At 37.8% G+C, this 22,328-nt stretch overlaps 10 protein-coding genes across 15 annotated transcripts; 4 read left to right on the forward strand and 6 right to left on the reverse strand.

Moving 5' to 3' along the window:
• Nucleotides 1-20: 20 nt before the first annotated feature.
• On the reverse strand, nt 21-1,466 carry AT3G11770 (Polynucleotidyl transferase, ribonuclease H-like superfamily protein). The gene is made up of 2 exons (NM_112010.6): nt 1,320-1,466; nt 21-832 (listed from the first exon to the last, which is right to left on the reverse strand). Exon 2 carries the CDS (start codon nt 815-817, stop codon nt 215-217), a length of 603 nt encoding a protein of 200 aa, NP_187783.1. The 5' UTR covers nt 818-832; nt 1,320-1,466; the 3' UTR covers nt 21-214.
• A 150-nt stretch (nt 1,467-1,616) lies between these two features.
• Nucleotides 1,617-2,738, reverse strand: AT3G11773 (Thioredoxin superfamily protein). Of its 2 annotated transcripts, NM_001202932.1 has the most exons (2): nt 2,124-2,458; nt 1,617-2,055 (listed from the first exon to the last, which is right to left on the reverse strand). In NM_001202932.1, exons 1-2 carry the CDS (start codon nt 2,382-2,384, stop codon nt 1,714-1,716), a joined length of 603 nt encoding a protein of 200 aa, NP_001189861.1. In that variant the 5' UTR covers nt 2,385-2,458; the 3' UTR covers nt 1,617-1,713. The 2 variants fall into 2 exon arrangements, with proteins under 2 accessions (NP_001189861.1, NP_001319525.1); NM_001337951.1 differs by having other exon boundaries at nt 1,681-2,738.
• AT3G11780 (MD-2-related lipid recognition domain-containing protein / ML domain-containing protein) lies at nt 2,619-4,343 on the reverse strand. 2 transcript variants are annotated; one of them, NM_001202933.1, is made up of 5 exons: nt 4,111-4,318; nt 3,816-3,917; nt 3,540-3,700; nt 3,319-3,372; nt 2,861-3,158 (listed from the first exon to the last, which is right to left on the reverse strand). In NM_001202933.1, exons 1-5 carry the CDS (start codon nt 4,199-4,201, stop codon nt 3,051-3,053), a joined length of 516 nt encoding a protein of 171 aa, NP_001189862.1. In that variant the 5' UTR covers nt 4,202-4,318; the 3' UTR covers nt 2,861-3,050. The 2 variants fall into 2 exon arrangements, with proteins under 2 accessions (NP_566400.1, NP_001189862.1); NM_112011.4 differs by lacking the exon at nt 3,319-3,372 and having other exon boundaries at nt 2,619-3,158; nt 4,111-4,343.
• Nucleotides 4,344-4,713: 370 nt separating this feature from the next.
• On the forward strand, nt 4,714-6,466 carry AT3G11800 (Expp1 protein). The gene is made up of 3 exons (NM_112012.4): nt 4,714-5,199; nt 5,765-5,872; nt 5,976-6,466. The coding sequence occupies exons 1-3, from the start codon at nt 4,879-4,881 to the stop codon at nt 6,285-6,287; spliced, it is 741 nt and encodes a 246-aa protein (NP_566401.1). The 5' UTR covers nt 4,714-4,878; the 3' UTR covers nt 6,288-6,466.
• A 29-nt stretch (nt 6,467-6,495) lies between these two features.
• AT3G11810 (uncharacterized protein) lies at nt 6,496-7,784 on the forward strand. Its single transcript, NM_112014.3, has one exon. The coding sequence runs from the start codon at nt 6,544-6,546 to the stop codon at nt 7,588-7,590; it is 1,047 nt and encodes a 348-aa protein (NP_187787.1). The 5' UTR covers nt 6,496-6,543; the 3' UTR covers nt 7,591-7,784.
• Nucleotides 7,785-8,029: 245 nt separating this feature from the next.
• Nucleotides 8,030-9,976, reverse strand: SYP121 (syntaxin of plants 121). Of its 2 annotated transcripts, NM_202559.3 has the most exons (3): nt 9,691-9,976; nt 9,020-9,573; nt 8,030-8,731 (listed from the first exon to the last, which is right to left on the reverse strand). In NM_202559.3, the coding sequence occupies exons 2-3, from the start codon at nt 9,498-9,500 to the stop codon at nt 8,265-8,267; spliced, it is 948 nt and encodes a 315-aa protein (NP_974288.1). In that variant the 5' UTR covers nt 9,501-9,573; nt 9,691-9,976; the 3' UTR covers nt 8,030-8,264. The 2 variants fall into 2 exon arrangements, with proteins under 2 accessions (NP_974288.1, NP_187788.1); NM_112015.3 differs by having other exon boundaries at nt 9,020-9,976.
• Nucleotides 9,977-10,417: 441 nt separating this feature from the next.
• AT3G11825 (Bifunctional inhibitor/lipid-transfer protein/seed storage 2S albumin superfamily protein) lies at nt 10,418-11,016 on the forward strand. The gene has a single exon (NM_001084668.2). The coding sequence runs from the start codon at nt 10,487-10,489 to the stop codon at nt 10,787-10,789; it is 303 nt and encodes a 100-aa protein (NP_001078137.1). The 5' UTR covers nt 10,418-10,486; the 3' UTR covers nt 10,790-11,016.
• Nucleotides 11,017-11,352: 336 nt separating this feature from the next.
• On the forward strand, nt 11,353-15,196 carry AT3G11830 (TCP-1/cpn60 chaperonin family protein). Of its 2 annotated transcripts, none has more exons than NM_001202934.1 (14): nt 11,353-11,473; nt 11,570-11,830; nt 12,028-12,153; nt 12,244-12,447; nt 12,529-12,698; nt 12,788-12,923; nt 13,296-13,412; nt 13,520-13,639; nt 13,719-13,817; nt 13,899-13,982; nt 14,241-14,328; nt 14,418-14,506; nt 14,642-14,716; nt 14,798-15,102. In NM_001202934.1, the coding sequence occupies exons 1-14, from the start codon at nt 11,459-11,461 to the stop codon at nt 14,879-14,881; spliced, it is 1,668 nt and encodes a 555-aa protein (NP_001189863.1). In that variant the 5' UTR covers nt 11,353-11,458; the 3' UTR covers nt 14,882-15,102. The 2 variants fall into 2 exon arrangements, with proteins under 2 accessions (NP_001189863.1, NP_187789.1); NM_112016.5 differs by having other exon boundaries at nt 11,382-11,473; nt 13,893-13,982; nt 14,798-15,196.
• Nucleotides 15,197-15,302: 106 nt separating this feature from the next.
• On the reverse strand, nt 15,303-16,933 carry PUB24 (E3 ubiquitin-protein ligase PUB24-like protein; the record flags this gene model as incomplete). The annotated part of the gene is made up of 2 exons (NM_112017.4): nt 15,303-16,333; nt 16,594-16,933. The coding sequence occupies 2 exons, from the start codon at nt 16,931-16,933 to the stop codon at nt 15,303-15,305; spliced, it is 1,371 nt and encodes a 456-aa protein (NP_566402.2).
• Nucleotides 16,934-17,477: 544 nt separating this feature from the next.
• AT3G11850 (myosin-binding protein (Protein of unknown function, DUF593)) lies at nt 17,478-20,478 on the reverse strand. 2 transcript variants are annotated; one of them, NM_112018.4, is made up of 5 exons: nt 20,070-20,387; nt 19,916-19,976; nt 18,462-19,842; nt 18,301-18,347; nt 17,622-18,049 (listed from the first exon to the last, which is right to left on the reverse strand). In NM_112018.4, exons 3-5 carry the CDS (start codon nt 19,824-19,826, stop codon nt 17,947-17,949), a joined length of 1,515 nt encoding a protein of 504 aa, NP_187791.1. In that variant the 5' UTR covers nt 19,827-19,842; nt 19,916-19,976; nt 20,070-20,387; the 3' UTR covers nt 17,622-17,946. The 2 variants fall into 2 exon arrangements, with proteins under 2 accessions (NP_974289.1, NP_187791.1); NM_202560.2 differs by having other exon boundaries at nt 17,478-18,049; nt 18,462-19,976; nt 20,070-20,478.
• Nucleotides 20,479-22,328: the final 1,850 nt, after the last annotated feature.

Consider the following 22,328-nt stretch of genomic DNA (forward strand, 5'->3'; position numbering starts at 1 on the left):
TTATGTTTTTACAGCTTAAAATTTTGGCATTGTACCATAATCTCAAAATCTTCAGACAAAAAGACAAGGCCGGGCATGTTTTATTCAGACAGTATTGTTCACTCATCACAATACACAACATGAATCAATCAAGCGCAATCAAGCGCAATCTCACAAATCCATTTGATCAAGAAGGTTAACATAAGAGTTACATGAAGAACATTGCCACGAAAAATCACTGCTGCAATTGATCGTAGACATTGAAAATAAGCCAACCTTCAATGGCAGCAGCTTCAAGACGATCATTAGAGCTGGCTTCATCCCACTTGGACTGAATAGAATCAAGCCTACTCATGTCATACCAAAGAATCTTGTGAGCTAATTCTCTGGTTCCAAGGAACTCAACAATTGGAGTACCTCGGGCTTTCGCAGCTAGTTTCCCAATCTCCAACGAGCTTCGGATCACAATACCGTGGTTTTCTTTAAGCAAAGCGAGGTCTTCTTGAATCTGGACACCGACAAATGTGACAAATTTGGAAGCAAAGAAGCGATAAAGATCCTTGAGATTATCACAGAACGGGTTCGGCAGGCGGAGGAAGAGACAGAAGTTTTTAGTGCTAAACTTCACTGAGCATAGACGCCATTCGGACTTTGTGCTAACTGATTTGACATCCCAATACACATCAAAGACAATGGACCGGTTTCCATTCCAGACGGAATCTTCAAGGATCTTGGAAAGGTAAGGAGAGATATCGGTTGTTGATTCAACATCAATGGCTTTGGTCTGGACCCAAGAATTATCAACCATCATAAACCCTTGCCCATCGAATGAGGCCATTGTGGTCTGAAATCACTGGAAACATATTCACATTACACATTAGACACAACATCATATAGATCCATTAGCTTGGAGAGACACTCAGAATCAATACAATTCTAATAATCAGTGATCTGTTTTTGTTGTGAATGTGCTCAGCGATGAATCGAATGAAAAACTGATAAAGCAGCAAAGATTTTCAATATGTTTTCCAATTCACAAAGACATTGAAATATCGATTTTGAGTGTGTAGCAGCAATAGAATGACCGATTCAAGAAATGTGTAGACGCATTCAGAGCTAATTGGGTTTTTTGCCAGAACAACAAATTTACTCTAATCAGCGTTTGGGTTCTATGAACACAATACAAAGGTACGATTTTTATAAAGTGTGGATTAGACAGAGGAAAGTCCCCAAATAAGTTCATCGGATGGAACATGCTTTTGTTGATTTGGATTGAAGATTTATATATAAACATGAGAAAAATCTTTCAATCCAAAAAGACAGAAAAGAGGAACACGAACCTTGAGATTTCGGTGCGAGAAGGCTGATCTAGTAAACGGAGTCGGAAGAGAGAAAGACTGTTTCTGGGTTTGTTGTCGGAAGAAGAAGGAAAAGTACGCAAGTGAAAGTACGGTCCTGCCCATTGAAGGAATGACACGTGTCTTTACCTACGGGTATCGCACGTGCGAATGTCGCCATACGTGTTCCGTAGTAGAAGGATTTTAGAAGAGTCAATAGAACATTATTTTTTTCTTCACTTTGGTTGATTTTGGTTTAACATTTTGGAAAACTCACTCAACTCCTTGAGTATTGTTTTCGAAAATTTTCCTTGTATATTCATAGCATTTTGTTTCATATAAAACAATTAGTTATAGTCATATAAATAAATTGTTATTAAGCACTTGGAATCTTGGATTAAGTACAAAGAGCACATTTCACAAGACCATTCTCATTACACTCTATGCATCTCTTCCAGGTTTCGTGCTCTGCAACAACTCTCGACCTCCCATTGCATTTCGAACATATCAAAAATCTTTCGTTCTCGCACATCTCACACTGCCGCGACTTAGCTGATGAAAACACTTCTAGAAGCTTCTTGAGCTTCTCGTTTTCGTTAAGAGACACCACCTCGTCTGCTCCACCAATGTACTTACACTTTATGAAGAGCCTAGGAGGTGTAACTTGCTCCCCAAGCAATCTCCACATCTCTTCTTTGTACTCACAATCCATTGAAACATCTCTTTCTCGGAATGATGCCTTATGATTCTCTAGCAAGAATCTCACTCTTCTGCAATCTTCGAAAGTCTTTCTCACTCCTCGTAGACTTGTTGTGAAGAAGCAACAGAATCTTGCCCACCAGCTACACATTTCTCTTCAAAAGCCCACAAAAGCTCATCAAGATTCTGTTGAAGTCGTTTATCCTCAGAAACCTCAATTGTCGTTGGCGTAAGACACTCTTTCTCATCTATTTGATGAAAGATTGTGTGATCAAGATTGCTTTTGTGGAGAGCTATCGCCTGCTTCAAGTTCCCAAGAGATGTAATAAGCTTAAGTTTCTTCACCATTCTCTCCTTCATATCCATCATTGCTTCAACCTTCAACCTTTGATAAGAAGTTGTGAAAGAGGAGAGGCAAAAACCTAATCAAGATTGACAAACATGAGACTGGATAAGAGAAAAACGAAATGAGTACTCAACTGAACAAAAAAGCTACTTTGTGGGTTAGCTTTTCAAAAGTTTCTCCTTTGACGGGTCATTGTAGTACTAAAGAAGATAACCGATAAGCTAAATTAGGGTAACAAAAAACATTGAATTTACCCAACTTTAGCCCAACTTTGTCCAAATACATAGCAAAAGGGGAGGAATGTCCCTTTTAACATGTTGGTATATTGAAGCTATGAAAAAATTCATCTTTTCTGATAAGTCATTAATGGTTTACGTTTGGTTGAATGATGATGTATGTCACGTCTTTATAATTCCATGAACGTGGATGTAATGATGTACTATTGGTTAAAGTAGGCTCAGCTTTAAGGTTGCAACTAGAACTAACCACAGCTCTATAAAACCTAATCAATAATTCATTACTTTGTTTTTTCTATAAATGGGGGGATTCATGAATGGTCCAGAATGAGAATTTTCAAAGGGTTTTTGATCAACAATTATGTATAGCAGGAGAGTGTATTTTATACAAAATAAATGAGAGTGGTTCCATGGTATAGAACAAGATGGTGTATCCCGTCGAGCAAATCAGCTCTACATGTCGGCCACGGAGGATCCAAATCCAATATCAAATGAGAACTTGATGCAAGTTAACTCCTTCTTGCGTCCATCAAGCATCTTCATTTTTAGTGAGTATGAACCCTATGAGAAAGAAAAGGATTAGACTGGTCCTTCCTTAGATGCAGAAACACAAAACGAAAGTTTGGTATGACAAACATATAACTATAGAAACCATAACCAGCAAATCTTGACAACAAGAAGGTTAAACTTCTTCACTTTAGCCGCTTAATAGACATAATACTTCCACATGGAACTCATAATATGCTATCGAAACCAAGTTAAACCTCTTCTCAGTCTATTTCAGTTATCCAACTAAACAGATTCGATTACACTAGGCAATTTGTTATGACTGCAATAGAATTACATCAACTTCAAATGAGCATAATGCATCATCATGTCATTATATCCAAAATGCTTCGTATTAATCAACAAAACCCGCATAGATAAGTAGAAAAAACTTACAGGAGGGGTATATCCGGGAAGAACTTGCGAGTGCGCTACCAAGAAATCTCCAATGGCCACAGGACAACTTGTCTCATCACAAAGATCATGTGTCTCAGAATGAATATGCCATCCAAAGTAGGAAACTTCGATCACCAACTTGCCGCTCGAGATCTCAGTGTCTTCATATAAAACAAACCCAAATAAAAAAACCCATCATACCAGTAAACCCATTACATACATCAAATGCAAAACTATAAACACAAGTAATAGCCTCATAGGTAAATTTGAGTATACCTGTGTTAGCAGAAATTCTGAAAGTAGCTGGCTCGCCTCTAGCTATAGGATAAGGAGTTATATCAACTCCTTGTACTTTTACTTCATACTCTTCGTTATTATCTGCAACCAAACAATCAAAAGTTCCCCACAAATCGAATTCATTATAACGCAACAAGAGGTCAAAATCAACATTGGATCTTTCTATCTAAATCTTATCGCAAAATTATAGCTAACTCAATCAAAATACTACAAGGAAACAATTGGAAATCATGAATCAAGTTAGGCTTTTTGGGAATCGAAAGACGAAACATACCGCAGTAGTGAACATCGGTGGCTGCAACAATCGTTGAAACCAAGAGAAAATAAGAGATAGCGAGAGATGAGAATCCCGTGAACTTAGACATGATTGATGATAATTAGATTTTCTATCGAAGAAGCAAAAGCTGCGAATTCTCAGATGATGATGATTGAGGACGAGGAGGAGAGGAGAGACTAAACAAGCAAGAGACAAAGACAGAAATGCGGAATCGGGATTCTCAAATCGCAAGAAATGTCGGATTGATCTTATCCGTTCATTAACGTGGGTCCATGATTACTTAAAATAAACGGTTCAGATTTCGTAATTAATCTGTTACGGTGTGGTTAATGACATAGGATTAGCAGTGAACAAACTGTTAGGTGGGATTTGTTTAACGATTTCAATTCAAGTTACCCACTTGGCACCAAAATAATAATTGTATTTGCCAGCTCAGATTTGACGCTATTTTTATAATACAGCACATAATTGAACATTGTTTTTGGAAAATAAAAAACAAATCCCTAATTCAACGAATCTACTTCTCTTATCCAACACGAAATCAAGAGTTTTAAAAATATGAAAAATCTAAAGAAATTATTCAGGTTTCAATAATATCTAAATTAGTGCCTCTAAGTATATTTTTATATAATTAAAAAAGCATATTTTGTTTTGGGCCGCATGAAGTCAGGCCCAAATATTTAAAGGCTTATTTGATTAATGATATTTGAAGACATGTCCTTGAATCGGAGTTTTCGAAAATTTTGAAGGGAGCTTTTCTGACAGATGGCTAGATTCTTTCTTCTCTGTTGCCTCTTCGCGGCGGTGCTGACGTCATCATTGACGGAGGCCGGCGACAATAATCAAGTCTACTCGCCTTGTTCAGATTCTACTGTTGCGATCGGCGATGGATTCACTTTCGGCATTGCCTTCGCTGCGAAAGATTCTTTCTTCAGTACAAATCGATCCAAATCCGTTCAGTACTCTCCCTGCGATCATCGCCATCTCTCGCTCAACGGAAACTCTGAGGTCGCCGTGTTCAGACCTAAAGTCGATGAGATCACACTCCTTACCATCAATACCTCTAGTTCCTCCAGTTTCCGCCCGGTTCGTTCTCATCTCTGGTTTATCTTGGTGAATTAGGGTTTCGATTGCAGGTTTTTGATCAGATTAGAATGGATTAGGTCACTCTTAAGGAAATTTAGTATAGATCGGAATCATATGCCCAGATTAGTTGACTTGTCTAAATCCTGGCTTAGAATGTTAGCTCTGGAATTCTAAGCTAATTGTCGAGATTACTTGGATTGGTAGATTCAATTTTCCCGTAGGTAACGAAGGTTTAGGTTTTAAGCTCTGTTCTTGGACGATCTGGTTCCTTTCTGCATTTGTTTCAGTGAGATGAAAGGTTCAAAACAGAGACTTGCCATGTTAGATTCCTATAGATTAAGAGTTTGGTTTCTGACGAAGTAGGTGGAAATCAGGTTAACTTGTAATGTGTATATCATTAGACTTTCAGTGTAGATACCTCTGGAAAAAGTGATTTTAGTAGTAGCTTCGTCACAGTTTCTCCCGAACATTACTATACGATTTTTGTTTATCCTCGGAAGTAGAGGTCATGAATGTGTTAGCCTATCAAATTATTTGTTTGTCTGATGATACTTTGTGATTCCAGGATGCTTCCAAGGGATATATGGTAGCATTCGCTGGTGCAAAATACGCTGCAAGATCACTCCCAATTATGGTTGCAGACAGCAATCACATCGTGACAAGCTTCACCCTTGTAATTGGATAAGCTCATATCAACCTTCATTTTCATTTTTCTTATAGAAAGTTTCCATCTCTTATTAGTTATGTAATCGTCATATATCTTGGGTGAATTCTAGGTTCTTGAGTTCCAGAAAGGAAGGCTTGAGAACATGTTCTGGAAGAAAGACGGATGCTCGAAGTGTTCTGGAGATTCGAAATTCGTGTGCCTCAACAAAGAAGAATGTGCGATCAAGCCGCAAAACTGCAAGAACCAAGGAGGACAAGTAGATTGTAGCTTGGGGATCCAATTGGCGTTTTCGGGCACGGATAAGCACTACACCGCGTTGAATTCGTGGTATGAGGTTGCAAATCTGAAGCAGTACTCGCTCTATGGCCTCTACTCCAATCTAAAGGACTCACTAACCAACCCATTCAAGAACATCTTCTGATGACTTTCTTTCTCCTTTGTGTGTTGCTACTCTTGTAATTTTGTATTATTTTTTCACCTGCTTTCTTTGTATTATTTCTTCCGTATGATTTTTGCTATATATTGTATTTTATTACTTGGGCGTTTAACTTTTTCATGAATTAAATAGTCAGAATACTCTCAGATATATCATATACTCCCTGTTCTAAAAAGAAAATTCTTCTTTGACGAAACAAAAAAAAAAAAAAAAAATTCTTCTTCTACTAACTTACGCTTCAATGGCGACTCCAACTCCATCTCTATCTCCTCCTCCATTGAATCTCTGGATAATCTTATCAGAATCAAAACGAATCATCAACGCACACTCACGTCACTTCCTAGCTCTCTCCGTTCTCTTCCTCCTCCCTCTCTGCTTCTCCATCACAGTTTACCCTTCCGTCTTCCTTCTCATCACCGATCAATCATCCGCTTCTCACAACACCGTCTCTCTCCTCCGCGGCGGACTCCACAACAACAACGATGATGACATCGATACCAAAACAACGGTCTTACTTGTAATCGGTTACATCGTTGTTATCACCGTCTTCAATCTCTTAGCTATTGGATCAATCGCTTATAGTGTGTTTCAAGGATTCTATGGTAGACCTGTGAAATTGAACTCTGCAGTGAAATCGAGCTTCGCTTCGTTTTTACCTCTTCTCGCTACTTTGACCTCATCGAATCTTATAGTTTTAGGGGGTTTTCTGATTCCAGGGATTTTAGCTTTCTTGTTGGTTAAGCTTATTGAGACCATTCCCGGTGTAGAATTCGATTACGCCTCTTCGTATTTCCAAGGTTTCGTAACCCTAGTAACGATTATCTCGATTGCGATTGCAGTTAAGCTCTATGTGAATTGGATTCTTGCTTGGGTTGTTGTTGTTGTTGAATCAGCTTGGGGTATAACACCGTTGAAGAGAAGTAAACGCTTGGTTAAAGGAATGAAATGTGCTTCTTTGTCGATTATCTTCTTCTTCGCTTCAACGGAATCGATTCTCGTTTGGATTAGTACCTTAGCCGCCTATGCTCAGCTCAACGATAACGAGAATGGTGGGAAGTCGTGGACAGATGCTTTCTTTGTGGTACAGATTGTGATCACGTCTGCGTTTCTAACGCTGTTGACGTTGTATAATCTTGCGGCGACTACTGTGATGTATATGTATTGTAAAGCTGTTCATGGTGAGCTTGTTTGGGAGATAGCCGAAGAGTTTGCTAGAGAATATGTTAGCTTGCCTTTTGATGATGGTAAAGTTCCTCACTTGGTCTCTGTAGCTTACAACAACATCTGATGAAATGATGATGATGATGATGATGATGATGATGATGATGATCTTGTTTGTTTTGTTGTTATGTTTTAAGGTAGTGTTTGGAAAACTGGTCTTCTTGTATGATAATGCAAGTTTGTAACCCTTGTACGTATATTGATCTTCTTTACTGTTCTTGAGACTTGAAAACTTCTGTAATCTGAATCAGAATTGGGATTAAAAAAAAAAAAAAAAAAAAGAAAGAAAAGTATCACAGTAGGATCAACATATCAGTCAACTGAAAAGTCAACAAAATGTTAAGAGTACACCCCAGAACAAATCATAGCATCAAAGTCTAGATTTAGTATCATATTCGAACTTGGAAAATGCCAAGACTAATGAAGTTTTTGTGTTATCGGTTGGTATTACCTCGTTTGGTTTGAAATGGCTCATATACTTCAACCAAATAGAACAAGAAACGATAAACCCTGAAATCACATCAAGTAAATATAACCCATATAGCAAACATAGATACAAGAGAATGTTGTACTAATTTTCTCATCTAACCCACATTTTAAATTCTTTCACAAAAACCAAATAAACGGGAGATTAACAACAAACCAGCAGTAGAAAGTAGTAACACAAAGCTGGTTTGATAATAAGGTTTTTCAAAGAAAGAATATATATGCAAATAACGAAACTCAACTTCAACTTCAACTTCAACGCAATAGACGCCTTGCCTGAGGAGGATTTGGTGGTGTCCCTGAATTTGGTTGACTTCCTCCAGTGGTACCCCCACCACCACCACCGCCGCCGCCGCCACTGCTGTTGTTCCACGGTTTTAAAACAGCAAGAACCACAACAGTTATGATGATGATGAGAATAATAATGGCAATACATGTCCATTTTCGCGTGTTCTTCTGGTAAACCCGAGCGGTTTGTAGCTGGTCAGTTCCGCCTCTGATAAAGGAGCTAGCTCGACCCACATGACTCTCGATGTCATCAAGCTGAGCTCCCTGGTGCTCTACCAGCACGGCCATGTCTAGAAACACCTGGTGAAGCTCCCTGAGATTCTTCTCAATGTCTTTAACCGCATCATGCCTTTCTTGAATCTCGTTAATGGTGTCTAACACCCTTCCTCTTCCTTGTTCTTGTATTGCTTTCTGCAAGAATCTCTCACTCTCTCCTGCAACAAAAACAGTATCAATGTCGCACCACCACTCATGTAACAACATGTCTAAGTATCCAGAGATCAATTCCAGCTCTAACAGCTAGGAACTAGCACAACATAAGATATACAAATCCATTTTCATAGTCTAAACGCAAAATCTGAAGTTACTGTTCTTCACAACCACAACACTGTATACTAAGAAGCCTGGAATCAGTGTTCGGAAACCAATTGGTCATCATATGTTAACCTAGATGATGATTCTACTTGAATCTGGAAGTGATTTGAATGGAAGATTAAACTAACCAGTGGAAATCAGTCGATCTAGGGTTCGTTCATCCGGATTCTCGCCGGTGACGGTGAAGTACCTCCTCTGTACAGTTTCTCTATACTCGGACGAGATAAGCTCCCTCAATCGGTTGAAACTATCCATAGAGTCCATCAATTTCTTCCTGAGACCATTGAGGACAGAGGTCCTGGTTCGATCGGAGGAAGAACCAGGTCCACAGCCAGGGAGACTCCGATTAGCAGCATTGGCACGATCTAGCGCCTCGAGTTTAACTTTAATCATCTTCGCCTTCTTCAACGCGACTCCAACGTCACCGTCCATTTTAGACCGGAGATCTTTAACGGCTTTAGCATTGTGAAGCGTCTTGCTCTGCTCGTGACATGAAGAGAGTGTTTCGTTGAGCCGATCTAGCTCCTTTAGCTCTTCTTTCACAGATTCAACATCTTCGAAGAACTTGTCGAGGTTCACACCACCGGTTGATCCCGCGGGATTCGCCATCTGAACTCCGTCGCCACCGCCGGCAACGTCTCGGCGAGGGGATGGTTCTCCGCTGCGGAAGCGAGAGAATGAGCTGGAAAACAAATCGTTCATTTAAAATTCGAAAAATAGAGAAATCTAGAGAGAGATTTCAGATCGGAATGAATCAACGGGAAGACTTAAAGAATGGAAAAATGAGAAGAAGTCGTACAGATTCAAGTAGGCGGTTTTATTGAAAAGTCCAAAAGGAGGATTATGAGGTAAGAGAGGAAGAAGTCAAACAAGTAAGTCTCTATTGGTTGACTTGGAAGCTTCTGAGAAAGTAACAATGGCGGAGAAGGGAAGGTGAAGTTGAAAGCGAAACCGTGTGCCCTTGTCCCGTACGTGTAAGTATATACGGTAACAGATCCCAAAATCATATATAAATTGGAGAAAGAAAAAAACATTCGTAATTTGAATGATTTTTAAAATTTTATTTTGTCGGCTTTGGATACTTTAAGTTTATCATCCAAAGGATACATTAGCCCATACGAAACACTTATTGATAAATTGACTTCAGCAGAAAACATTTAAAAAAACAAAAATGTTACTGTATATCAAATTAATTTACATAATTTAGAATCGTCCATCGAACCAAATTTAAAGAAGCCCACCAAATCCTTGCTTTTCTCCGTTAAAGGGCCAAGCCTAAACCCATAGCCCAGTCTTTGAGCACCGGAAAGCAATTGTAATACTTCGATTGTTCGATTTGTAAGATATACAACATCCTAACAACCATACACCGATATACATAAAGAACAAGTCAAATGTTCAATATGAACAACCATATAAAAATAGAATCACTTTCCTCCCTAATCTATAGGATACCCATATGTTGTATAAATCGTTGATTCCAAGTTTCCTATTTAAAGATCTCAAACAAACAAAAAATATACAACATTTTTGCAAAACTAATTGTTCCTGATTTGAGATATTTTGTCATCAGCTGGTAGGTTAATAAATCAGACATGAAGATCATCCCATTGATGTCCATTGCCTTGGTCATATTCATGACGTCATTTCCGGCTCCCATCAAAGTAGCCGGTGGTGTGGGTAATTGTGAAAAGGACATGCAATGGTGCATAGACAAAACTGAATTCTTTACTCACGGTTACATTTATGAGCGTTGTTGTTATAATATGATAATGAAAAAAAAATGTATGTGTTTGTTTCTCAAGTCCCCCAAGCTAAAGATAGCTGCTCGCAACGTTAACAATGCGTGTGGTCGTGGTGGTCTTCCAAAGGATGCATTCTCTGAGTTCAAGTGTTAAATATATAGATACATAAAAGTAAATAATTAACAACAATAAAGCAAACATATTTTTGATCAGATTTGTACTATGTAGTTTAATGGTTTGTACTTTGTAGTCGTTATGTTTAATAACTTGTCAATTGTCCTTATAGTTTTGATAGAAGTTAGAACACATAATATATAAGAACAATTGTCTAGAGAGACTAATGACTAATTAAACTTTGATTTATCATGTAGCTTAGTTACAAACAACAAGTATTGCTTCAAAAAGTATAATCCTTTTGAGTTCCTCCCAAAAGAGCCACCTCCATTGCCATCCTTTCCACATTAGAGTTTACCAAATTCTAAATTAACAGAGCAAAAGTGAAAAATCAACAAATATATGCGTCGAAAGCCAATTTTTACATAATTTTGTGTCTGCATAATTTAACTCCATTAAAAAAGCATGGAGAAACTTTTAAATAATTTAATTATGACTTTCTAAGTGGGGTCCAGACCATAAAACGCTGCGTTTTAAGTGAAATTATCGGTTCAACCGGCCGGTCCGGTTCTAAGAACATCGGTCGATCTAGTTGCTCCTATATGAACAACAGAAGACCTAAACCCTAACTCCCCCCCTCTCTCTCTCTCTCTGCTCCATTTCTCTCACTTTCTTCACATCTCTGAAGCTCTTCGTCACGCATCTACAATGGCATCGATGATGGTAAGTCGCATCTACACACACTTTCTCTCTCTATCTCACTCTCTGTGCTATAAACTGACTAACGTGCCACTACTTTGGTTTTGGTTTGATGAGCAGCAACCGCAGATCATACTGCTGAAGGAAGGGACGGACACATCTCAGGGCAAAGCGCAACTAGTAAGCAACATCAACGCTTGCACTGCTGTTGGAGATGTAGTTCGAACCACGCTCGGGCCACGAGGGATGGACAAACTCATTCACGACGATAAAGGATCCGTCACCATTTCTAACGATGGTGCTACCATCATGAAGCTCCTCGACATTGTTCATCCTGCTGCTAAGATCCTCGTCGATATCGCCAAATCCCAAGACTCCGAGGTCTTTGTTTTATTTCAATTTTTTAATTCCCAATCTGAGTTTTCGAAAAAATCGTAATTGGACTGATCTTGAGCTAATTAGCGATTCCATATTAGATCTCTAGTGTTTATATTAAGTGCGATCTAGTATTCAGATCTTAGAATGAGTGACTGAGTTCATGAACACTGAATCTTCTGTTGTTGTTGTTGTTTGGTTAGGTGGGTGATGGGACAACTACAGTGGTTCTTCTTGCAGCAGAGTTTTTGAAGGAAGCGAAGCCATTTATTGAGGATGGTGTTCACGCTCAGAATCTAATTAGGAGTTACCGCACTGCAAGCACTTTGGTTTGTAATTTTTTCTCGTTAGTATAATTACAAGTCTTTTTGATTTATTGGTTCTTTTGTTGCCTTACTCACTATTAATTATTGATGTAGGCAATTGCCAAGGTTAAAGAACTCGCTGTTAGCATTGAGGGGAAGAGTGTAGAGGAAAAGAAAGGTTTATTGGCTAAATGTGCTGCTACGACTCTCTCATCTAAGCTTATCGGTGGAGAAAAGGAGTTTTTTGCTACAATGGTTGTTGATGCTGTTATGGCCATTGGGAATGACGACAGGCTAAATCTGATTGGGATCAAGAAGGTAAACACATTTCTATTTGTGTCTATACTGTGAAGCCAAGTTAATGATGCATCTAAGCTAATGTCAAGGTTTGCTCTGCAGGTTCCTGGTGGCAATATGCGAGACTCTTTCCTCGTTGATGGTGTAGCTTTCAAAAAAACATTCTCGTATGCTGGTTTTGAGCAACAGCCAAAGAAATTTCTTAACCCCAAAATTCTCTTGCTTAACATCGAATTGGAGTTGAAATCTGAGAAGGAAAACGCTGAAATTAGGTCAGCATTCTGGATTTTTATGTTTATTTTTTCCCTTCAATTAAACATCTTTTGGCCTTATTTGACTTGGCTCCACCCATTGTTCACAGGCTGTCAGATCCATCACAGTACCAGTCAATAGTTGATGCAGAATGGAATATCATTTATGACAAACTAGACAAATGTGTTGAGAGTGGAGCAAAAGTTGTTCTTTCTCGATTGGCTATTGGTGATCTAGCTACTCAGGTTTGTTGATACCTTTTCTTTGTTTTGCTCATCTGCTGGATGATGTTTTTCCTGCTTATTCAGGCTGAAAATTGACGTCTATCTGTATTTCTTGTGAAATCATTTGACATCTTAGAGGCATGATTACATTGGTAGGTTATGGTCTTGCAATTCTCAGTATAAGACTATTATGCATGAGCAACACTTTAAAGTTTCAATTATAAGTTCGTGTTGTAGTAAGTTTTAAGATGTTTTATTTCCTCTGAAACATATGAATAAGTTCTTTGCTCTTGTCAATCAATATTGTTCGCTACAGTACCTTGCAGCTTGGTGTTTCATTTTCAATATCAATCAAGAGTGCTTGACTGTGTTTTACTTGGCATTTTCTTGCAGTATTTTGCCGATCGTGATATTTTCTGTGCTGGTCGTGTTGCTGAGGAAGATCTTAACCGTGTGGCTGCTGCAGCTGGAGGAACAGTTCAGACAAGTGTTAACAACATAATAGATGAGGTTCGCGAAAAAGGAATTTCTTTGTTTGCTATTGGATATGCTTATTAGCTTTAGGTGACTTGTTGATTTCATTCATCTGATTCAGAGATTGATTTTAATTTCTGCAGGTTCTTGGAACTTGTGAGATTTTTGAGGAAAAACAAGTTGGTGGGGAGAGATTTAATATATTCAGTGGTTGCCCTTCAGGACGAACAGCAACTATTGTTCTCCGTGGTGGAGCTGATCAGGTATGCATCAAATATTGGAGGCTTCATGAATGTAAACCAATCAACATAAATATTAATTCCTTTGAAACGTTAATGGCAGTTCATCGAAGAAGCTGAGCGGAGTTTACATGATGCGATTATGATTGTGAGAAGAGCTGTGAAGAACTCAACTGTTGTTCCTGGAGGTGGAGCTATAGATGTGAGTATCCTCCATTCACTGTGGTTCAGTATTTAAATTTTGCATGTAGGGTTGAACCATTCCTCCTGGTTGTAGATGGAGATAAGCAAGTACCTGAGGCAGCATTCAAGAACAATTGCTGGGAAGTCACAGCTTTTCATCAACTCTTATGCGAAGGCTCTAGAGGTACACTTCCTGGTTGGCTTGGCTGTTTTAACTTTTGTACCTCTTAATTTCACATATAAATAAAAGCTTTCTAATTGTGTTCTGTGTTATTCGGCACCTATAGAAAAGACATATTTCCTGTTCGCTTGTTGTTGTGTACAATAGGAGTTAGTAAACAACCAAGGAGGGTCTCAATATCTTTGGCCAGGATCTGAAAATTGTTGGTTCACCTTTGATACACAAAAATCTGAATTCACACTGTTTATGGTGGTACTACAGGTTATTCCACGACAGTTATGTGATAATGCTGGATTTGATGCAACTGACGTCTTGAATAAACTTAGACAAAAACACGCCATGCAAAGCGGTGAGCCTTCTCTCACAGTCACAAGCTTGATGTATTCATCTTTTGATGAGAGCTGCTTAATCTCATTCATGATATCTTTGTTATAACAGGTGAAGGAGCTTCGTATGGAGTGGACATTAACACTGGTGGCATAGCAGATTCTTTTGCTAACTTCGTTTGGGAACCAGCAGTTGTGAAGGTATTTCAAGATTCTATAAAATTCCACTCTTTTTTCGTTCTTGGGACTATTGTGCCAGTTATGAATATGTCTATCTTGTGTGGATATCTTTCATTGAAAAGTTTATTGATAGTATGATTCCCTTTGTTCTGGTAGATCAACGCAATAAATGCTGCGACTGAAGCGGCTTGCCTCATTCTTAGTGTCGACGAAACCGTGAAGAACCCTAAAGTAAATAACACATGCTCTCATTTTCTTTTGTATGTTTTGACAATGTATATGTATTGTATTGATAATTGTTGTCTATTGCAGTCTGAGAGCGCACAGGGAGACGCCGCAGGTGCAATGGGGAGAGGACGCGGTGGAGGTCGTGGCCGTGGAATGCGAAGGCGATAAGCTCCGTCTCTAATGCCAAACTTGTGGGATTCTTCTTCTTCTTCTCTAATTTCGATTTTGTTGAATTTTTGTTTTGAAGTTAAAAAACCTATTATTGGGTTTGTGTTTGTTCAATTAGAATACTGGTTGGGTATGTATGTCTATACAATCTGTGAAACATAAGTTTTAGTGTTGTTTTGGTTAAGGAGTTTATATTTGCTTAATCAAATCTTGACAAGAATGAATCACTGTAACAACTTCAGATGTGTTGTAGATGCAACTCTAACTATATGCATCATCATCTTGATCTAATAGCTCGATTGAGGATTGATCGATCCTCATCAAAAAAAATGCATACACTTGAATATTTCGATATCTATGTGTTTGAGTATGAAAAAAGTTCGATGCTAAGTATGCGTTGTGTGTGCAGCAGATTATTTACTTAGATCTTTGGCCCTTTGGGTGAGATGCTTAGCAGCTTAGTGAGAAGAGTTATGTCAATACATGGAAACTTCTTCCACTCATCAAAATGATCTTTTAGTATCTCTTTTGCTTTCTCCTTCAAGTTCAAACCACAATCCATTCCTAGAACGGAACAGAGCTTCTCTACCGTCCCAACATTAACCATCTCTTCCACCACCATGTTTTCCGGCGAGAATTTTGACACTGTAGTTAGGATAGAGATAGCTCTATCGTCTGCCGCAGGTGAAACCCTCAATAGCCGCTTTGTCACAACCGCGATTCCGCCCCTATGAGCAAGAATCTCGGCTCTACCGTTCGCACAGCAACATAAACGAGATAAAACTCCTAACATAAGTTCTGTGATTCTTTTCTCGCCAGTGTAGCTTATTTCGAGTTCGATGAGTTCAGAAACCGCACCGAGATCCACAAGGAGTGATCGGTTTCGGCTCCACGAAGAAGTCTCTAAAAGAATCATCAGCGCGGCAGTCACCGCTTGTTTGATGACCAAACTATGATCAAGTTTTGATGGTTCCGTTTTTCCCAAGCTAGGCCTTGATGATGACTGTACCGTTTCTCTCACGGTAGGGCTCGTCCGATTAACACTATTTACAACATCCTTGAGAAACCCTATGATCCCTTTAAAAATCTCGGGATTCAATCTCTCTACGATATGAGAGGAAGTGTATTCCGTTAGATTCCTCAATAGCACAATTGTATAAGCCTTACTGAGAAAGTCTTCTTGGTGTAAAACCCAAGTCAACGATTCCATAACTCGATCGTTTTCCATCAAGATTGTTTTTGCGTCGTTTGATGGAATACCGATCAAGTGAAGAAGACGAAGAGACTCATCTAGTCCTTTGATACGACGTCGTCCGTCTTCGTCTTCACTAGTACACTTGACTACGAACAAGATCAAAGACTTATGTACGCCACATTCACACATCAATCTTCTGTTATTTCCGTCCATTGCCAAAACTTCAAGCTTCTGCAACGTTTCTTCTCTTCCTAAGGCTGCAAAATTCAATACCCAAACCAAAGTTATTAATTAACCGATCGGTATCAAAACATTTACCCAAGCTGCACTTAAAATTGGTCCAACCGAAACTAACTAATCTTAATATCTTACATTTTGATATCTTTTTATCCAAAACCGAACTACAATTTTGCAACACCAAACAGAACCAAAATAAAGACACAAATAACCAAATTCATGTACCGGATTTAAAATAACTAAAAGCAAACCGCATAATTCGAAATAACCGGACTCGTACCTTCTTGGCCGAACTTTTTGAGATTCTTGATCTCTTCGACGACGTTAAGTTTTCCAGGAGGAACTCGAGGTGTAGAGATTCTGACAACGCCACGTGTCTCGTTCTCGACGCACCAGTGTTGGATAAGACGGCGAAGCATGTGGTTAGGTGTAAGATCGGAGTCTAAGGGAAGAGGTTGCTTCGTGACGGGACAAGAAGGGACCTTTTCGAGCCATTTAACGATGTTTTGACGGTCGTAAGTGATGCCAGAAACGGTCGTGACTGGATCTTTCATGATCTCTAGTGAGATTGGGCAGATAAAGTAATTAGGAATCTCGATCTCTTCCTCTTCTTGATCCATTTGTGGAAAAACGTATGATTTTGTGTACGTATATATATTCATATAATGATGATCTAGAATAATAGTAAAGATGAAGAAGAAGAGAAACATGTGGTGGAAGTAAGAAATGGCGGCTCCGTTTACTTAATTGGTCTTCGCTTTTGAATTCCACTAACATATGTTTTTTAGACAAAGAAATATTCACTATCAAAACATGACACGTGTCTGTTTATTTGTCAATGAAATGAAATCACTCTTCACGTATACTGAATAAAATAACAATTTTATGTAAGTCCCCTCCTAATTATTTTTATTTTTGGTAATCGAAAAATTCAATATCGAAGATTTCTAGACCATCTTTTTTTGAACAAGAGACTAGAGCAAATATGTTAAATCTATATATTGTTTTTTACTCTCAGCAGCAACTCGGCTTTAGAACATGGTCTGAATTTTGATCCTTCCAAAATATGTCCATGGTCGATTACAAACTTTTTTTTCTTTTTGTTAACTCTATTCAACTCATGGTCAGCAAACAGAACATTCTATTATATTTCATGGAAAATTTCTTTTGTTTCATTTTAAGGTCAACAAATATATAGGAGGAATGCTGACAACAAATATTTTTATTTTCCTTTTCCCAAGTGTGGGAAATGAGGTTTGAAACGGGAACATTTTACATTTTCCTTCACTTATTTATGTGATGAATCCATCTCCAAAATATTGATAAAAAAAAGAAAAAAGAATCCATGAATGAAACAATTCATGTTAGAAACCATACAAAGATTGTATAGCCTCTGAGTTATATCATTCTTCAACCCAATTCTTTTATACAACAGTTAAAATATTGAGGAAAACAGATTGAAAATCGCACAGCAAATACATTTTCTCTGCAACCCAAGAACGAGAATCCAATTCAAGTTGAAGAAAGGCCGACAAATGTTACCTCGCCAATCCCACATCAGTATTTGACATTATGTGCTTCGAATCTAGAGTCAGGAGAGTGATTTTGTTGGCTTGAAAGGATTGGATCTGTTTCACACTTGCGTGCTCCTAAGACATCGCCATTTCCTTGACCGAGGGACTTTTTCTAGAAGCATTTGCAAGCCGATGTTGTTTCCTGACATCCCATACATGTATCTGCGTATTTGCATTGGAACAGAGACCAGCATAAGTTTCATAAGCAGCTCCCTAAAATCCAACAGTAATTTCTAAACTATCATGTGAAACATTGCCTTGTTTTTCGAATATTAAGGACGAGATTATAGTGCAAGAGAGCACCGGTTTGAAAATGGATGACAATAGTTATTTCTCAAAGAGATTCACAGATCTTTCTCTTGTGATAGGTATGTGAAGCATAGAGTAACCAAAATTTGTTACAGGTTACTTACTTGCTTCGACGAGCCTTTCTTTTCCAGGAAACAAAAGATGTGATCCACTGCAGAGGAATAAGAATCAAAATTACAGAAACAAGTTAGAGTGAGAACAGTAGAAAACAAGAGACAGCTTTAGACGAAGTTGCTTTGTGATCATACAGAAACATGACAATCACCTTAAAGACCGGCGTAAAAGTCAATGGCCCAGCAATAGATGCTTTACGTAGAGGCAATCTCCGTTGAGGGACAACTTCCTTTGACAAGTGTTGAGCAATTTCTTTCAACAGTACCATTTGAGCCTTTTCAGTCCTCATAGAGAGAAGCGCATGTTTCATTGATTCCCTGTCAGCCTCCAGTGCTTGAAGCCTCATGTAGAGTTTCGTTATATCAGGATCACCAAGATCCGTGTGTTCTCTCGGGAAAACAACATTGCCATCAGAAGCACCATCCTCAATCTTCTGCTCCGCTACACCGCCACTATGAGCCACACTGCTGTGATGAACAGAATCAATGGTATAAACTCTATCACTCATGTCATCTCCTATTTCCGACAAGTCATCTTTAGCATTATTATTCTCTGTATACGAGACATCTTCCATTTTCTTAGAGCTGTAGCTTTGGGACCTCGGGGAATCAACAAAAACATCAGGTCTTAGTTCTTTAGATGCTCCCAAGTGTGAACTTGATGAACCAGTAGGGGAAATCCTCCTAAAATGTCTTTGACGCCTAGGACTCTCACCAACCATCCCCTTCTCTGAAACATCCCTCCCTCTATTCAACTGAGTAAAGCTAGGATTCGTCTCCATCTGGCTGAGTCTTCGATCCAAAGTCTTTAAATGTACTCTCCCATGAGGAGAATCAGCTGGTGGATAGTTCTCATCATCTGCAACATAGATATCAGCCTCAAGAGGGTCTTGGTTCTCATTAATATTGCATTTAAGAGGAGGGTAATCTTGTGTAGGGCAGTCATATTCAGAACTAAAGTCGATCATGCTCGGGTTACGACTAAGCAAGCTCCTCTCACCATCAGCTTCTGCTTCGGTTAGCCCAAAACTCATCATTCTGTGCTTATAAGCCTGAGTTTCAAACGTAAGAGCCTGAATCGTCTGATCCCTTTGATAAACCATATTTTCCAATGCCTCAATCTCTTGGTTTTCATAATTCAATGTTTCGTCAACACTACGCTGAAGCTGTTTCAGTTCCAAGTCGATTTTTGCTTTTTCACGCTCCAACGTCTGAATCATCTTTACTGTTTCATCTGCAGCAGTTGATGAAGCAATACGCTCTTGCTCAAGCTCATGATACAAATCCTGAATCGTTTGCTGTTGATTGCTAACAGTCTCGCGTAGTAATTCACATTCGTTCTCAATTTGGACTCTAGGATTAGAGAACATGTCTAGGTCGTCCAGCTCCGGTATCGAGAATCGTTTCTCGGTCTGTAATTCGTCGTGTCTTCTCTTCTTCACAGATCGAATCCATGAACCAGGGGAGGAAGAACAACAATCGCATCCACAGTCGCAACATTTGATCGGAGATTCCATTCCCAATTCCAAGATTCTCCTCACACCAACCACACAAATTATACAGAGAATCGCGAAAAATTACAGGAAGAGACCTAAATCGCACTAACCCCTAAATCATCGGAAGCTTCTCAGGAAAAAAAAAAAAAAAAAATCCAGCTGAAGCCAATTCTGCGGAAACAACACAGTAAAACTCAATTTCAGAATCTGGATCAAGAGAGAAAACAAAAATCCGAAAACGCAAATTGATGAAACCTTACTTACCCCTTGGCGACCCAGAAATTGGAGAGAATTTTGTCTCCCGTCCACGAAACAGAGAAACAGAACGAGAAACGTTTTTTCTATCGCGTAAACAAACAAAAAAAAGAGGACAAAAAAGGTATTAAGGAATTTTCGTAATTGTAGAGAATGAATTCAAATTGTATGTATTGAAAAAAAGGTTTTGATAATTGTTTGATTTTTGGAAACCCTAAAAATCTGTTTTATTCATCTGGATTTTTATTTTTTTTTGTCTATAATAAACGGAGGAGAAGGATTCTCATGGAGTCTCTCTTCTGTCTGTCAGACTCTGTCTCCTGTTCCCGATGATGGTTGTCAGGGAGACTATTTTTGGTATAAACGAGGAGACGATCCTGAATGAACGTCAAGATGAGGTATTGGCTAAAGATCAACGGCTGATATTTGATTGAGTGAGGTGTCATAAGTCAATAACCTACGAACAAAGTACATGGCGGCATGACCTCAAAAATCAAAAAAAATATCTCGGGTTCATAATTTCAAATGTTCTTTTAAGGCCCATATCCAATAGACCAATACAACCAGCAAATTTTGTGAAGTCAACTTTCTTGTTCGAATTCAGCAAAAAAGTTTTCTTTTAATTGTTTTTTGTATTTGCAATTTGTACTTTTGTGTTTATATATGGTTGATTTGTTGCAAAATGTAAGACAAGTCACGAATTTAGGATTTAATGAACTTCTGTCAGATTGTATTTATGAAGAAAAGGATTTGTGTAGTTTCATATTGAGTGTGTTGATTTGAGTAATTATAATACATTGACTATGGTCATATTTTTAAAAATAATGTAGTACTAGATCATGCCCCGTTTTATATCATGGGTTAAATTTTATTTAGTCCAAAATTTGATATATTAATATATTTTATAATAATTTTTTCATATATTTTAGAATTATAGGTATGAGAAATGGAAACGAAAGAAAAATTATGAAGTTTAGAGCTCATTGTATCCCTGATTTGTTTCTTTGTGGCAAAAGAGCCGAACGAGTTTTTAGGAGATTGTGGTGAAGGAGAAAAATTGGACGAGTTTTTTTTTAAAAGTTAATTTACCCATTGGGGAAATTCTTGTTGGTCGACGTGACATCGACAACCGAGAAGAAATATTTTTAGAGAAAGAGCTTTTTCTAGAATGAGGTTTTGTAGTTTTTCAAATAGCATCAAAAAGTATATGTTTTGCACCTCATCAAGAGGTTTTGTAGTTTTTAATTTTTTTTTAACTATATATTGAATAGTCACATGTGATTAGGAGATTGAAAAAAATACTAATGAACTAAATTATCAATCGGAAAACAAAATAAAATAAAACGGTGTGTCTTTTTCATCAATGTGATAATTTCGTAGTTTGGGATAAAAAAAAGTCTACTTTGGTATTAGTTTACTTCTTTTAAAACCGGGGTAGAAGATTGTCGAAAAATCAAGGAAAGAGTGACAAACTTTAGAAAAGTTTAGAGGGTATTACAGATTCTTATTTTACAAAGAATTTTGATGACTCTAATAAATTATAGAAAGTAAAGGGATGTTATTAGTTTGTAAGTTAAATAGAATTTTAGTGATTCAATCAATTTTTCTGATTAGTTTAAGATTTGTAAAAGTAATCTAAAGTCTTCATAAATATGAAGTTATTGGATTCATAATTTTATAAAATCAATAAAAGTTTTGTGTTATTGAATTAAAACAAAAAAAATCTATGATTGTTGATGAATTAAATTATTATATTATTAGTTATATATGTTCTATACTAATCAACAATAAAATTATATTTTAATTTATTAACAATCATAAATTCTTTTGTTTTAAATGAATAACACAAAACTTTAATTGACTTTATAAAAGAATAAATTCAATAATTTCAGATTTATGAAAATATTAAATTCTTTCTATAAATCTTAAATCAATAACATCACACTTTCACTAACTTTTTAAAATCCTAATTGAATAACAACATATTCGATGTAATATTTTAATTCATTAAAACTCCATTTAAATACAAACACAAAAACAGAATAAAAAAGATTCACAAACCTATTAACACTCACTAATGATCCGATGGAATATGTGGATTACAATAGCTTTGAAACCTCTAAATGTAACTCCGATGTCCACCATGGATGGAAGAAAGTTGAACAAAAACAGGCGGATCAGTTGGTCGCTGCTTATGTGGAGGATGAATGGAGTGGTGCCGGTGAGGCGAATTCAAAACGCCGAGGTATTTATTCGTTGAAACATTTA

The sequence above is a fragment of the Arabidopsis thaliana genome, chromosome 3 (genome assembly GCF_000001735.4).
Source record: "Arabidopsis thaliana chromosome 3, partial sequence".
NCBI lineage: Eukaryota > Viridiplantae > Streptophyta > Magnoliopsida > Brassicales > Brassicaceae > Arabidopsis > Arabidopsis thaliana.

What these genes read in the sequence shown, in the direction of transcription:
- AT3G11770 (NM_112010.6), bottom strand. Translation starts at nt 817, where the DNA reads ATGGCCTCATTCGATGGGCAAGGGTTTATGATGGTTGATAATTCTTGG.
- AT3G11773 (NM_001202932.1), bottom strand. Translation starts at nt 2,384, where the DNA reads ATGATGGATATGAAGGAGAGAATGGTGAAGAAACTTAAGCTTATTACA. An exon ending in CTGTTGCTTCTTCACAACAA is followed by an intron (nt 2,056 to 2,123) that starts GTCTACGAGGAG and finishes GAGAATCATAAG; the next exon opens with GCATCATTCCGAGAAAGAGA.
- AT3G11780 (NM_001202933.1), bottom strand. Translation starts at nt 4,201, where the DNA reads ATGTCTAAGTTCACGGGATTCTCATCTCTCGCTATCTCTTATTTTCTC. An exon ending in CACCGATGTTCACTACTGCG is followed by an intron (nt 3,918 to 4,110) that starts GTATGTTTCGTC and finishes GTTTGGTTGCAG; the next exon opens with ATAATAACGAAGAGTATGAA. An exon ending in CAGAATTTCTGCTAACACAG is followed by an intron (nt 3,701 to 3,815) that starts GTATACTCAAAT and finishes TTTTATATGAAG; the next exon opens with ACACTGAGATCTCGAGCGGC.
- AT3G11800 (NM_112012.4), top strand. Translation starts at nt 4,879, where the DNA reads ATGGCTAGATTCTTTCTTCTCTGTTGCCTCTTCGCGGCGGTGCTGACG. An exon ending in GTTCCTCCAGTTTCCGCCCG is followed by an intron (nt 5,200 to 5,764) that starts GTTCGTTCTCAT and finishes TTGTGATTCCAG; the next exon opens with GATGCTTCCAAGGGATATAT. An exon ending in TCGTGACAAGCTTCACCCTT is followed by an intron (nt 5,873 to 5,975) that starts GTAATTGGATAA and finishes GGTGAATTCTAG; the next exon opens with GTTCTTGAGTTCCAGAAAGG.
- AT3G11810 (NM_112014.3), top strand. Translation starts at nt 6,544, where the DNA reads ATGGCGACTCCAACTCCATCTCTATCTCCTCCTCCATTGAATCTCTGG.
- SYP121 (NM_112015.3), bottom strand. Translation starts at nt 9,593, where the DNA reads ATGAACGATTTGTTTTCCAGCTCATTCTCTCGCTTCCGCAGCGGAGAA. An exon ending in AGATCGACTGATTTCCACTG is followed by an intron (nt 8,732 to 9,019) that starts GTTAGTTTAATC and finishes TTTTTGTTGCAG; the next exon opens with GAGAGAGTGAGAGATTCTTG.
- AT3G11825 (NM_001084668.2), top strand. Translation starts at nt 10,487, where the DNA reads ATGAAGATCATCCCATTGATGTCCATTGCCTTGGTCATATTCATGACG.
- AT3G11830 (NM_112016.5), top strand. An exon ending in ACCGCACTGCAAGCACTTTG is followed by an intron (nt 12,154 to 12,243) that starts GTTTGTAATTTT and finishes TTATTGATGTAG; the next exon opens with GCAATTGCCAAGGTTAAAGA. An exon ending in AAGGAAAACGCTGAAATTAG is followed by an intron (nt 12,699 to 12,787) that starts GTCAGCATTCTG and finishes CATTGTTCACAG; the next exon opens with GCTGTCAGATCCATCACAGT.
- AT3G11850 (NM_202560.2), bottom strand. Translation starts at nt 19,826, where the DNA reads ATGGAATCTCCGATCAAATGTTGCGACTGTGGATGCGATTGTTGTTCT. An exon ending in CTTTTACGCCGGTCTTTAAG is followed by an intron (nt 18,348 to 18,461) that starts GTGATTGTCATG and finishes ATTCCTCTGCAG; the next exon opens with TGGATCACATCTTTTGTTTC. An exon ending in AGAAAGGCTCGTCGAAGCAA is followed by an intron (nt 18,050 to 18,300) that starts GTAAGTAACCTG and finishes GCAAATACGCAG; the next exon opens with ATACATGTATGGGATGTCAG.